Source organism: Sprattus sprattus (genome assembly GCF_963457725.1).
Source record: "Sprattus sprattus genome assembly, chromosome: 19".
NCBI classification, from domain to species: Eukaryota; Metazoa; Chordata; class Actinopteri; order Clupeiformes; family Clupeidae; genus Sprattus; species Sprattus sprattus.
In genome coordinates this window covers 10,744,820-10,759,819 of record NC_137917.1, presented here as the reverse complement: position 1 = coordinate 10,759,819, position 15,000 = coordinate 10,744,820, and the positions used below count along the sequence as shown (strand labels likewise).

The window sequence follows — 15,000 nt, the reverse complement described above, 5'->3', positions numbered from 1 at the left end:
AGAAATGGCTGGAGAGATGGTGGGACATAAAGAAAGGGATAGCAATAGAGAGAGAGAGAGAGAGAGAGAGAGACAGAGAGAGAGAAAGAATGGAAGAGAGAGAGAAAGGAAGAAAGAGAGAAAGATCCCACATCCCCCATGTCCCTGCCCCCACAATAACTGCCACAATGAGCTCTTCATTTGTCTGCCTGTGCTGCATGATCTGATTAGGACGTCTGAACGGCAGCGAGGTGGATTTCCTAGAATGATGACTCTGGAGAGGAGATGGAGGGCGACAGGAAGAGAAAGAGAGAATGAGAGAGGGGGGTAAAGAGCGCTTGTGGTTTCCCTGTTTGATTTTCTACAATCCTCCTTGTGCAATCTCACTCGCTCCCTCCCCTCCTTTCTCCTCTCCTCTGTTCTGCTCCCTTTTTCTTCTGAAAGAGCATGCTACAGGGAGATTTATGTACATGAAATGACCATAAATGCATGGTAGGGCTAGTCTGGTTTCAGCTTCTAATCCCACTAAACCCTTAAGTGCAGGCAGAGGAATACAAGTGTTGCGGTAGAAATTCTCACAGAGGATAAAACCCTGAGAATAACTTCAGATGGCCCACAGATATTTATGGAATGAACCACAAGCAGTACACAGAAGTCAGCGCGAGCCCACAACACAGACGCAGCCTGGGCCCCACTCCTGCTAACGGAAAACACAGAGCAGGGCTAGCGCCAGAGCTAGCGCTGCCCCCAGGAGACTTGCCCAGAGCTGCGAATACCAGAGAACCTCACAAGAACATCAGGCTCCCCAATGGACTCCTCGACAAGAACAGGAACATGAACATGAACTTGAGCAGGAACACAAACAAAAACAGGAGCAGGAGCAGGAACACGGATATGAACAGGAACACGGACAGGAACACGGACAGGAACACGGACAGGAACACGAACATGGACAGGAACACAGACGTGAAGAGGAACATGGACATGATCAGGAATGCGTCTCCTATTTCAAAGAAGTTTACCCGGCAGAAGTAGCAGAGCTGTATAAAAGTTGTCTGTTCATTCACTGATGTGATGACAGCACCATTGAATGGTTTGAAAGGGTTATTTTAAAGTAGATTACGTTGTTTTAAAAATCGATTGTTTCATATTCTTACATCAAATCAGAATCGTTCATGTTAGCATCACGATGCGCCGATGCGTCTTTCCCCTAGCCCTTGCAGGGTACGTATGTGTGACCAGGAAGTTCAGCCTCAGAGGTAATGACACTGGACGTGACATTTCTCCTCCCACTTCCCCAGGAAATTGGGGAGCATGTAACGCAGCACACTCCACCCGCGGCACGCACAGCACCTGGGGGTACGGTCCACTCAGGCCAGGCCAGGCCAGGGGGAGGAAGCTCCAATGAACCCCAACCCCTGACCTTTAAAACAAGGGGATTTATGCCTGTGTTCCCAAAGCCCCTCTGTGGGAGAGAGAACGCTCCCCCTCCGCTTGAGGTGGGAGTAATATCAGTCAAGACCTTTCCTCAGGCCTCCCATTCCTATTATGGCATGTCATCTCCAAGCACTCCGACACAAGAACCCATCCCGACACATTCCATATCCCATTAGTCGGGATCAGGCCGGGGGAAAACCCTGCCGGATTTTCTATGTGTGTGTGTGTGTCTGTGTAAATGGTCACAGGGCTGAAAGGGGGCCGTTGGGGGGGCTTTAATAAGCGCAGGTTTGATTTACGTCTGCAGGAGTGAGGGCTCTGATGTTTAAACCAATCTGATGTTGCATTCATCCCAGGTGTCGTGGCTGGTGTAACCCCGCTCAGCCGTCACCAGGTGTTTCATATGCTGACTGACAGCGAGTCTGTTTGCTCAGGCTGACCCCGGCATTCCCATGATCCCTCACTTCACTCTCATGACTCTCTCTGACTGTAAGGCAGAGCGATGAGGAAGGAGGAGGAAAGGGGGGGAGAGGAGAGAGTTAGAAGAAATAAAAGAAATCAGAAGAGAAAAATTTGTGAAAAAAGAGAACAAAGAACAACAGGGGGAGGTCTGAGAAAGACAACAAAAAAACAAAAAGAAAGAAATTAAAATAAAGGCTTGAATGCTTGAGCCACTGGAACTTTGTGACCTGGAATGCTGACAGCGTGTGCAAATGAGCTGTGAAAGGCTTTGGATAATCAGCCATTTTACCTCCACATTGCCACTGGCTTAAGTGACTGCTAGTTGTTCAGGTTACATGAGAGCTGCATCTGGTGCTCGTACTTCCACAAACCCCCATGAACATCCAATTAAGAGCCCCTTCACCCAAGAAAAAGAGACACTGCAGAAAGTGAATATTTTCTCAAGAAATGTCACATCTATTCTTAGCTCCTCAGCCAGCTTAGTAACACAGTGAGCAACGCCTCTGTTTTAAAATAAAACACGCAGAGTCTAAATCATGTGAGCCCACTGGTCACTTTTCTCACCAAAATACGCAAAGTCTAAATCATGTCAGACCGTCAGACGCTTTTCTCACAAAATCTGCCTCACGTCACGTCTAATTAGTTGGCGATAACAAACTGGCGGCTACCATGAGAAACCTGTCCTCCCTCCTTAATTACACACTGATGCAATGGTGTGAAAGAACACACAGAAATGCACCAGAACACACATCCTGATTCTCAAGGGAGAGAGAGAGAGAGGGAGAGATGGAGGGGGGAGAGAGAAAGAGAGAGAGGGAGAGGGGGAGAGAGAGAGAGAAACTGGCAGGAATTCCCTGGGTCTATTGTGGCCTAAGATGACACCATCCCAACTGGATTCAAACACACACACACACAACGCAGGAGGAGCTCAGACCTGCAGAGTATTGAAGTCAGGTGAGGTGTGCCCCCTTAACAAGTGCAGACAGACAGACACACACCCCTGTGGCCGGGGCCAGAGGTGTATGCTGAGGGTCTGGTTAACCAGATCCAACGGGCCAGTAAACAAGGGGGGTGGATGGAGGCTGGGTGGAGGCTGTGTGGCCCAGGGAAGGCCCTCTGCGGCTGGCCTCCCACGCAGCAGCAGCACCCTGCCAGCTGCCGTAAACATGGATGGAAATGGGCCGTTTGGCAGCGCGGGTGGGGATGTGGGGGGGCCAGTGGGAAGGATGAGAATAGAGTGCTGGTGCAACGAGCCGTTCAGTTAACGCCGTGCCGTAATTCATGGCCTGTGCCGCTTGTTTTCAAACCAAGGACACCAGGAGCAGAGAGAAACAAGAAGTAAAAATAGTACCAGAGAAAGGAGAAATCTAGAAAATGGGGAGAAACTGTAGAGGGTGGAAGAGAAACAAAAACAGGTCAGGGTGTGAGAGAAGACCTATCAGCATGAAGGCCCAAGAAAAAAAAAAACATAATTCATCTGCAACTTCCCAGAAACATGACAAAAACACAAAACACACGCACACTTACACAAACACATACACTCACTCACTGATTCACAAGTGCAGGGCCAGTCTGTCATCAACGCCCAGGCCAAATTGCCAAAGCCATTAGGAGATGGAAAAGTGGTAGGACAGCCCTGCCCGGCTGAGTTTCTCAGCCTCTAACACAGTGAGTAATGTCTGATGAGTGTGAGTGTGAGTGTGTGTGTGTGTGTGTGTGTGTGTGTGTGTGTGTGTGTGTGTGTTCTCTCTGTGGTCAGTCCAGTCACGTGGGCTCCCGGTAGCAGCCGTTGGACATCACCAGAGACAAACAGCAACTAAAACCAACACCACTCCTCCCTCTCCATCATTCCTTCTGTATGTCCAGACCAACAACAAAACAATACATCGTCTCCGTCTGTCTGTCTTTCTTTCTATCCCTCCTTCGGTCTGTGATGCTTCTAGTAAATTCCTCCAGCATGCTTGTGTTGGCTGTATCCGAAATAAAGAGAGCTCGCTCCCCACAAGCTGAATTCTCCTGACTGACTAACCCTGCGGTAGAGCCTGGACACCTACTCGCTGTCTGCTCTCATTTAGGAAGTCCCACACACAACCTCCCCCTTAGACATGGGGTTCAGTAGGTGACGCTAATGACTGGAAGTGATGGTAGCCATTACACACGGATGATTCCTAGTAACCAAATTTCAAAATTGATTTGGAACGAGCTAAGGGTGTGGGGTAGATATTTATGTGTAAGGAGGAGGATGGGGGCAGACCTGACAGAGGGGGGCAGATTGTGAGAACAAGAGAGAGAGAGAAATGGAGAAAGAGAAAGAGGAAAGGGAGAAAAGAAGAAGAGAGAAAGTGAGTGAGCGGGTAAAACAGCCAGACAGATCACAGTGTTCTGGGTTAGCTCTGCTCTACATCATCAAGAGCCATTGTGTGCAGACTTGAAAAAGAGCTGCTGTTTTATCCACAAAACATACCATAATATGTGTCACACTACGGCCTGTAACACAGCCCATCTCCAAGCAGCCTGAGAAACAGCTCATGACCTTTGGATCACTTATTTTCAGTGACAATATACCATCACTGATGTTCTTTCCAGTTCAGTATGTTTACTCTATAATATTTTTGCCACACACACACACACACACACACACACACACACACACACACACACACACACACACACACACACACACACACACACACACTCAACATCAGATGGGCAGCTTGGCTTCTCTGGTTGATTCGCGTGTGAAAACACTGTCTTCTACATGGCTTTCGTCAGAACCACAAAGTCGCCCTCAGAACGACAACGCAATTCACAGGCATTCCTCAGAGTGGGCCACACTGCCTCCGCCACTGCTTCTCAGCCTACAAGAAGCTTTCAATTAAGTGTTCCATGAGCAACGGAAAAACGGCGGGCCCGAGAAGAAAGAGCAGAGGGAGAGAGGGAGCGCAAGACAGAGAGAGATCTGTGAGATTTTACAGAGAGCTCAAACCACAAGAAAGCAGGGGGAGTGAAGGCAGACTGGACATTCCCTGAGTCGGCACTCATGTATTTGGGAAAAATCTCACTTTTTTCAGTCAGGGAAAATGATTTCAGCTGTGTAAATTTACGGTGGCCATAGTGAAGCGGAGGCAAAGTTGTTGTGTGTGTGTGTGTGTATCATGATTCATGCTGCCCAGCCCTCTTGGGACTCCCAGTGTTCGAGGAACTAACTAACACGGTTTCATACTGTGATCAGGTTAAAAAGTGCTAATTATTTCCAAATGCATGCGGCGATCTCGCATGCCCTTTGTAGCGTGAGGTTATGATCTATATTAAACCTACATGTGTGCAGCTGATATTATCCAGAGTATAGCGGAAGTTACGGATCATTCAGGAAGCGGAACAACACACACAGACACACACACACACACACACACACACACACACACACACACATACACACACACACACACACACACACATACATATATATAAATATATATATACATACTGCCACTACTCTCATTCTTGGACAGGATGTTTAAAGCACTTGTATTCCACCTTTATCCTCTGAACATGAGGAGAAACTAGTTTCTTCTCTTTGTCAAACGACTCGGCAGAAAGAAAGAAAAAAGTTCTGGCAACACAGTGAAGCAATCATTTCACATAGACACTACCAGCACTCAAAATCAGTCACTCAGTTATGACAGAGGATGTAATTAGGCCCAGCATAAACACTGCAGCGGAGGGTGGCTACCGGCAAGCCATGGGGGTTCCGCTGGTGACAGAGCCCTAGAGGATGACTAAAAACACGGCGCAGGAAGGAGCAGAGAGAGACGGAGAGAGAGAGAGAGCGATAGAGAAAAAGAGAGAGAGAGAGAGAGAGAGAGAGAAACAGAGAGAGAGAGAGAGAGTGTTTTTGTGGCGGGTCCCGCTGATGGCTGCTTACTGCATATATCCCGCGGTGGCTCAAGGCTTTGATTCGGCTGTGGGTAATTGCCGGGTCGGAGCCGGCAGGGGGAGGCGGGAGGTTTCGGGGCTTCTGTTTTGGTGGCTGGTCTGGGCAGGGCCCTTGAGCTGCCAGCACTTGTGATCTATCGGATGCCAATTACTCCTGCCTGCGGCCTGAAACTGCACATTGCCGGCAGGGAGGTGACGAGGGGGGTAGAGAAGCGAGCTCCTCGCGGCGGCTGCAGCTGCGCTTGGATGCGGAAGCGGGGGGTTAATTTGGCGGCCATGTGTGAGGCCTTCCTGTCTCTCCCGTCTCATCCGTCCCACCCCGCCTGGGTTGGACTGCCGGGAAGCACCCGCTCAGCCGCCCTGGACCCAGACGGCAGCCCTGGGGCCGAACCGCAATCTACTGGGATCTACTGGCGTCCTCAGAAAGTGAGTGATGGAGAGAGACCCAGACATACAGACCTGGCAGTCTCTGTCACACTGCGCAGCTCTCCACCGTGACTGAGAAGGGCACGAGCTGCAGTTTTTGTCCAATCAGCATCCTGCAATAAGTTGATCATACGCTGACTTGGTGCCGATCTGGGCCGGACCTGGGTTGAATCCCCAGTCGCTCGGCAGATCCAGGATCAGTGTGGTGCTGGTGTCAGCAGGAAGCAGGGAGCATGTGAGGATAGAGGAGCTGCTGCCCTGCCTCCTTCAGGGCCCCAAAGAGCTCAGGCAGCGCTTCAGTGCGCCTTTACTGCGCCAACATAATCATCATAAAACGCTAAACACCAGCTTTAATTAGCACGTTCAGAACCTTTAATCGGCCCAAGCGTGAGCTGGCATTAGGGCTCGGCGAGACCGTTTCCACATGGAAATGCGTAAATATAAAAAAACCTCACACACACATAGACACACACACACACACACACACGCATCAGTCCTGGAGTGTTCTTAAATAGGCATGAATGTTTACACTAGTTGCCGAGTCATGCTTGATACATCGCGCGCGTGCGTGTGTGCGTGTATGTGTGGAGCCTTTTTGCCCACTGGTGCTGCCACTAGCTGTCAGCAGAGAAGCGCAGGAGAGGAACTGCAGCCTTCACACAGGGGCAGGGACACAGAGCCCTCCCTGAATGGGTCAACACACACGGCACACGGCAAGGTCCTGTGGTGCTGATAGACAGCTGGGTTTAACATTCACAGACACACACTGACACACGCACGCACATCCATACATAGATATGAACATGAATACCCTCGCGCACCCACACACTCAAACTGCTCATTTACAGTTTTTGTAATACACACACCCACGAGACCTCAACTCCCATTCCAGGCCCAGCTGCAGCAGACGGGCACCTCATGGGCCGCCTTTCATCTGCCCCGCATCACCCCCATACCCGCCAACACGTGTGTGCCAGCCCAGGCCTCTGACTGGCAGCTATGACGCAGTGCCCACCCCCCGCACACAAAATACTTTCCTTCAGAAGTCCCCCCCCACCCCTTCAGTTCCCCCTTTGATCCATAAGCCACTGGTAGGCAGGGAGGGGGTTGTTGAGGCAGACTCCAAATCAAAAGTGGAGAATTCTGGATCCCGACTCCCTCCTCCTCCTTCCTCCCTGTCCTCTTCTTCTTCTTCTTCTTCTTCTTCCCTCTCTCCACCGCTACCAGTGTCTCCTCCCTCTGCCACTGGCAAATTGTGAGTGACGCGTCTAAATGGACTGTGGTCAGCCGGCTAGCTTTAAGGAGACGTAAGTAGACCATAAATAAAGTGGGGCTTGTGTGGGATCTATCAATGGGCCTGTTCAAACATGGAGATCAGGGGAGAGGAGCAGAACGGATGGGGTGGGGGAAGGAAGGAAGGAAGGAGGAAACACAGATAAAGACGGGAAGGGAGAGGAAAGAGAGAAAAGGAGAAGTAAATATGCAGAGATGAAAAAGGAGAGGGAAAGAGAGAAAGAGTGGCAAAGACTCAAAGAGAAAGAGAGGGGGGGGCAGAGTGATCGAGGGATGGAGAAAAACATAAGAGATATAAATAAAGATTAGGGATGGAAAAAGAAAGGGAGAGATAGTTAACAGAAAGAGAGGGATGGAGGGATGGAGAAGAACAGAGATAGAGAGAGACTCACTGGTAGATGTCCTTGCGCAGCACGGTACGGGTGAGAGGGTTATCTGCCTGAGGGGCCATGCTCACAGAGCCAATCTTCAGCACCAGAGTGTCCTCCTTCTTCTGAGGAGAGTCTGTGCAAATACACACACACAGAAATGACTTGTAAAATCTTATAATAATGAAAGACAGACACACACACACACACACACACACACACACATACATATACTATATACACAGATAGAGATATATAGACATATAGAAATAAATATGTAGATAGAGATTTATAGGTAGATTGATATGCACTGTATGTGTATCCGAGTGACCACTGTCATTACCCTGAAAAGGAGGACACTTTTGTCAAAAAAGGCCAAAAAGGACATGACACAAAATGGCTACTATGAGCTATATGATAGCGCCGTGGATTCACTTTGTGTGTATGTGTGTGCCTCTACACGTACACACCATGAGTGTGTGTGTGTGTGTGTGTGTGTGTGTGCGTGTATAGAGAGAGACAGAGAGAGAAAGCACACACACAAGCACAACCTCACAAACTCATACATCTGTTGGACATTTAATGTTCGGTTCTGTTTTTGTTTTCCTTTATATATGTATACCAATTCAACTCTTTGTATGATGAAAAATGCTTTGGCAATAGCCTACAAAGCTAGTTTTGTCATGGCAATAAAGCTTATTTGAATTGAAATGACTTGCGAAACAGAGAGAGAGAGAGAGAGAGAGAGAGAGAGAGACATCATGTTCGTGCGACAGAGCGTAAACGCATGGTACTCATAATTGCTGCTTTAAGTAACAAATTTGTGAACTGAAATGAGTAGCAGTCACTCGTGCATGTATTTATAGGGCCGATGTCAGAAAATGGCCAGAGGGCTGGAAAACTGGACGGTGTGACCGAAAGCCGGACGTATGGCCACCCTGATGTGTATATGTATACGTATATTAGGGGTAGGCATGTTTAAATGGTCAACCATTTTAAGGTAAATGAATCCCTAATGGTTTAATAGGATCTTACTGAAAAGTCTTTAAATAACCAGTACAACTGATATATGCCAAGAATAACTGTATGCCTGCCTACGGTGATGCGCAGGCATACACTCCTGAGCGACCCCAAGTTACCCAAAGCATAATTTCAACTCGACTGCAACTCCAACAGCTAAAATTAAACAATGCAAAATTATGCTCGATCCACTACCCAAAGTTTTTTCCACAAAGTCCAGACTTGGTTACACTCAGTGCGGGCACATGATGGCAGCACTTCGATCCCATTCAATTCTCTCCATGGGGTCTCCATGGGGGGTTAACTGCTCTATCTCTAAGCACATGGCAGTGACACAACTAGTTCTTGGCCGTGTCAGTTCAAATCAAATGCGGAATGTTTACATCTGCTACCGTTGATTATACAGTAAATACGTTGTGAAATGAAACAAAAACACACCACAGTTAAATTTGTATTAGTATTGATTGATTCACATCGATATGAAAGGATTACATGACTAACAACTGGTGAAAAAGTAATATGAAAATATTTGTTCACTGAATTAGCGCATTCTGTCCCAAACAGTTGCGTTGCAGTTTATAAGTTTCAGTTTCGCTTTCAGTATTTCAACGTGAATGAGAGGGAGCACAAGAACTGAGCGTCTAGCAGCGATTATCATATCATAGACATATATGATGCATGTATATGTCTGTGGGCACGATCTCAAGCACGTGCAAAAGTTGTTGTTGTCCAATTTCAATCTAGTTACGAGAGACACATGCGCGCCCAGTCCAATTCCCAGCGGAATCGAATCGTGTGTCCAGGGGTTTACATCGGAGTCCAGTCGGACTCAAGCTGGACACAATGAATCTAGTTCTGGGGAGTCACATGTGTCCAATATCCAATTTAAATCGGACTGAAATCGGAAATTGGACGCATGTGTCCACACTGATTGATTCGTGCATTCTTTAGGCTGTAAAACAAAATGCCCTCTGTCACACGTTAGCTAAGCCTTCTTGGAATACAGCATTAACACTTAACAGTCTCATGAATTCAGAAAAGATATAATATAAATTTAATATATAATAAAATAATAATAGAATAGAATATATATATATATATAATAAAAACATATTTCATAATATATACAAAATTCGAAACATTTTGTTTAACTCTCTGCTCCTTCTGGATCAGCCCGCGCATCACTGATGCCTACTGACTGATCAGTTTTTAATAATGTCACGTAATGCACGATTACCTGCATTTAACCTCCAGGATTTCAACTGTAAACATTTACCAAAATGCCCACCTTGAACATGAATACCGGGGTGTGTATGTAAATTCTATGTTTCTGTATGTAACCATACCTGTGTCTGTGGGGCAGAAGATGCGGATGACACTGGTGTTGATGTAGATGAGTGGCAGGCTGCTGGAGGTGAGAGCATGGGTACGCATGGGTTGGCCCGCCTGCCTTCCTCGTTCCCTCAGAGCCCGTCGCCGTGACGACGGCCCTGGCGCCACGCGGAACACCCCAGCGACTGCAGCCAGCAGGGGGCAGGACAGCACCAGGTCGAAGGGCTGCGCTGTCAGCAGGATCTCGTGCAAGTGCTGCGGTGAGCCGTCCATCATCGCCCCCGACGATACCCCCGCCAGCTGGCCCTCCCCCTGGAACCCCCCCATGCCGCCCATCAACAGGCCCCCCCGCGGGCCCCCGCGCTCCTGCCGTGCTGTCAGCTTGTGGCGCACGTTGCGCGTCACAGCCTGCGTGTAAGTGACGGACAGGAAGCCATGCTGCTGGTGGGACACCTCCAGAGCTTTAGCGGCCGTCTGGTCGGGAAGGCACAGGAGGAACACGTCTGTTATTCAATCATGGCCTGCTGCTGAGGTAATGTACTGTCATAGCTAGATTACTGTAATTGAGTTAGCCAAGATTAAGCTGTTAAGCTAACAATGGTTCTTTTCATTAAAGGTTGATTGTACATGGTATAACCACTAAGTTTATATTTAAATAATCTTAGAGGACACCTGAGTATCCTAGGGTGCTATAACAGTATTACAGTAACTATACAATTGTTTGTGGTATGTTACATTTACAATACATATTGTGTGTTATACTGTGCGATATGTATACACATGCAGGTGTGACTTTAATGAAATAATTTAAAGACATCAGGTGTCCTCTAAATTTTAATGACAGCACAGGTTAAGTAGGCATAGCTTGAGCTGATTTCCTGGACTACTAAAAGCAGGTAGCATGTTTAAATCTACTGAGTCTGAACAGAGAGCATAATAGGAGGACCAAGAGAGAAAAAATAGCCTTGAACATGAGTAGATTATTCTGCAAGAGCTTTCATGAACTTTGAGGGCCATATGAAAAGATAGCGTAGTGTGGCGGGTTCAGGACAATTTCACTTGTCATGTGTGACGACCACACAGGGTGCCGGAATGTTTGGCCGCTGTGGCTAAGGTATTTGAAATTAAAAAGCCTAACACGCTTGCCAGACTCTACCGCCTTTCCTGCAACACCTTCATTTTTGTGTGCAATTTTCATTTTAACATCTGCATCGTACACTGAGCCAAATTCTGCTACGTTGGAGCGCAGGTTAACAGAAAACATCCAGTCAAGAAAGACCGTGATTACTTCTTGGAGGGCCTTACGTGCCATTGGCTCCCTCTTAGGCTACTCCGTCTTTGACGGACCCCCTCTTGAAGCACTTAAGTCGAACACGGGGGAGGAGGAGTGGGGATGGGGGGGGGCGGTAAGCTTGGAGGTGGCCAAAGTTAATGGAAGCTCTTTAGCTGGGTTGCTCGTAGCAAAGAAGCAGAGTTGATTTTTTTTTTTTTAATGTTTGTCTCTTACGGGAGGGAAAAAACCAGAGAAGTGGTTGAAAGGGTCCTGCTTGCTGACGGGGCGGACCAGCACAGTGCGTCTGTTCAGCTTGTCAGTGCAAGAAAGGACCACCCCACCGCAGCGGCCCCCGCCACTGGGCCCCTCCTCTGGGCTGAAGCGCGGCAGAGAGCGGCAGGGGAAGGGGGGACAGCACACAACAGGAAGAGCAGCAACACAACAACACAAAGAGAGAGAGACAGACAGAAAGAGAGAGACAGAAAGACATTGGCCAATCAGATTGGAATCATAAGGTAGTGCTAATTGATTTGAATTTTTGTCATTTTGGACGAGAAATACAGAATTAAACAAAACAGCAGAATTAGGCATGTAATTGGTGCGGCTTTAACGGAGGCAGGATTGGTGGGATGATGTGGCCTTATGTTGTTCTTACCCGAAAAATGAGGATTCTTTAATTCTCAGACGGCAACTAGTCCTCAAATGCATCTGGCCCTGATCTGGACTGCATCACAAGATCATATAGATCAGAACCAGATCATTCTCAGAGATCTTAGATCAATCCTCCAGAGAGCACCATTGGCTTTTCAGCAGGCAGAACAAGCATAAGGCCACTGCATCACTCACTCCCACCACACAGATCACAGAGAGCCACGGGAGAAGCCCTAAACCACAGATCACACAAACGCTCCTAAACGGATTTCAGAGGGCATCTTGATCAATGACAGGCACTGGAGAGATGGGTTGGAACCACAGCACAATCAAACACATACACATGTTTAACCCTTCCGAGCGTATTAAATGACACAAAAATAAGGAATTTAAAAACAACCCAATCAAACACTTGATTATGCAGAGAGACTGTGGGTCTCCTTCCTATCTCTCCAGCCTGAGCAGAGAACAGGTAAGGTTAGCAGCGGAATTGTCTGGAACGTTCTTGGACACTCTGAGAGGAAGCTCTCACCACTGCCTTCTCCTTGCATTGTAGAATGACGCCTTCAAAATGGCCGGTATGCCAGCCCTCACCCGGCCTGGAAGACAGAAGGTTGCCAACCGTAGATGTGCACATGCCCTTCAACAGACACCATACACAGTAGCCTGCCTTTGAGTGCAAGCTTTCTGAACCCAGGTCATTAAGACTCTTTTAACCACACACTACATCAACACATTTGTCCAAAAGCAGGGTGAATTAGTCCACAAAAAAGGTCAAAAGTGACCAGTGAGGAGATGGAGAGAGTGATGAGTTAATTTAGTCTGGGTTGAAAAAGCTTAATGACCATAGGGCTCCACTGGACATATCCCATAGTGTATAATATACCTGAAAACACTTTAGCAATTAAAATGGCATTTTATTAGGAATCCACCCAGGTGAATAAAATCAGCTTGAAAGCTGCTGAACGAGGATGGGGAGAGCAGAACACACTTTTTTTCACAGGCACTTACCCTTGAGCTGTGCTCCACCACAGAATCCATTCTTGGCTAGTAACAAGGCCTTTAAATGTGATCTACGAGCTTTCTGACATCTTCATTTATTTAGGGGGGGGGGGGGTGACGGGATGCGTATTGGCCTCACAAGGTTAATGTGTCGTTTCAGGGCCCTCCTCCTAGTACCTGTGTACGGGGAGGCCCCGAGTGAACCCGTCTCAGCAGGAACCCACAAATAGGGGCCATCAGGAACCACAGCTCCCTGTGGGCTATGTGGTAAACCTCTGCTCCACTCCTCTCATTCCCATACGCATCCTCACCAGAGAGGCGGATTAATACTCCACCAGGGAGGAAGAGGGAAGGAGGGAGAGGAAAAGAGAGATGTTATAGGGAGGTAGAGAGAGGGAGATGGAGAGGAATGGAGAAAAAGCAAAAGAGAGAGATGCTATTTGGAGGAAGGGAGTATGAAGGAGGTAGGGAGAGGGAGAGGTATGGAGAGAGCAAAAGAGAGATGTTACAGGGAGAGAGGGAGATAGAGAAAAGGGAGAGGGATAAGATAGGGAGACATGCTATAGGGAGAGAGAGAGGGAGGGATGGAGAAGGCAAGGTGCTGTCTGCAATTTTTCTGGAACTGTTTGGAGTGTGTTGATGGGGGTCGTTAACTTGTCACATTTCCTGAAGAGCACCAGGCTAGGCAATTTGTGTCATAAAAACCCTGTTACTGGTTGAGGCTGAATTCCTGGGGGAGAATTCCTGTACACTGGTATGTGTTAAAGGACTTGGGCATGGCCTATATGGAGCCCTGCTTTAAATCTCACACTGCACCTTTGGTGGTGTACAATCCAGCGCAACTTGCATTGCATGAACAGAACCAGAGACAGCAGAGTGTGTCTCAACATCCTCTTGTTGCTTAAGCACGACTGAGTAAGAACCCCCGGGTGACTGGGAACTCACCTCACCTTCCAGCTCTGCAGCTGTCAGTCTGGGCTGTGCTGAGCAGCTGGGAGACATCAGCTCCAGTTTTGGGTGAGCCCCTCTCTCCTGTCACCCGTCGCCCCCCCCCCCCCCGCCCTCCTCTTCTGCGTGTCGGAGCGTTTACTGAGGAATCCACAGAGCTGAGCGGCTGCCAGTGAGGTCTTCACCGTGCGGTCACGCTCGCAGCCAACCACCCACTATATAACCCCGCTTTCACCCCCCATGCAATCAGTGCTGTATTTATCTATTTATTTATTTACTTATTTCTACACACACACTTTCCAGCTTGGCTACACATGCACATGTGCGTGAGTGCCGATGTTTGTGTGTGTGTGTGTGTGTTTGTGTGTGTGTGTGTGTGTGCGCGTGCTATTGGCGTGAGAGCTACATGCTGGCAGACAGCTGGGTGTAATGTTCTGTCATGTAATGTTCGTCATGTAATGTAATGTAAAGTAATGTAATGTAACATAATGTACTGTCAGCCTGAGTTGGGTTGGGTGGAGTCAATTTGGGTCGGGACAGGGTGTCTGAGCGAACCCTCTGTGAGCTTGTCTGCCAGTCCATGCTGGCGCTGATGCCACTCCAGGGCGATTTGTCATGCCAGCTGCGTCCTCTCACTGTGTGACCAACCAGCACAGTCAGGCAGTGACAGTGGACTTGGCGGGGGGACATCTCCGCCCTCCCAGCCTCCACAGTGTGCTCCATGGGGCTGACACAGGCTGACCTCACTGCGGAGAGAGAGGCTGACTGGAAGTCAGGAGTCTGACTGAGGGCAGAGCTAACAGTTTCCCGCTTTCCTCCAGGACTGCTATTACATGAGCTTACAGAAAGTCTAGACGCAGAAGCCCAGGTGGC

The 15,000-nt window shown here is 48.3% G+C and overlaps 1 protein-coding gene across 1 annotated transcript in view; it reads right to left on the bottom strand.

The window, feature by feature from the left end:
• Window positions 1-15,000, bottom strand: part of vps13b (vacuolar protein sorting 13 homolog B) — a 338,610-nt gene that overhangs the window by 134,238 nt on the left and 189,372 nt on the right. Inside the window, 3 exon segments of the mRNA XM_080857284.1 lie at window positions 7,926-8,037; window positions 10,268-10,727; window positions 11,761-11,902. Coding sequence (XP_080713410.1) covers window positions 7,926-8,037; window positions 10,268-10,727; window positions 11,761-11,902 — 714 coding nt within the window.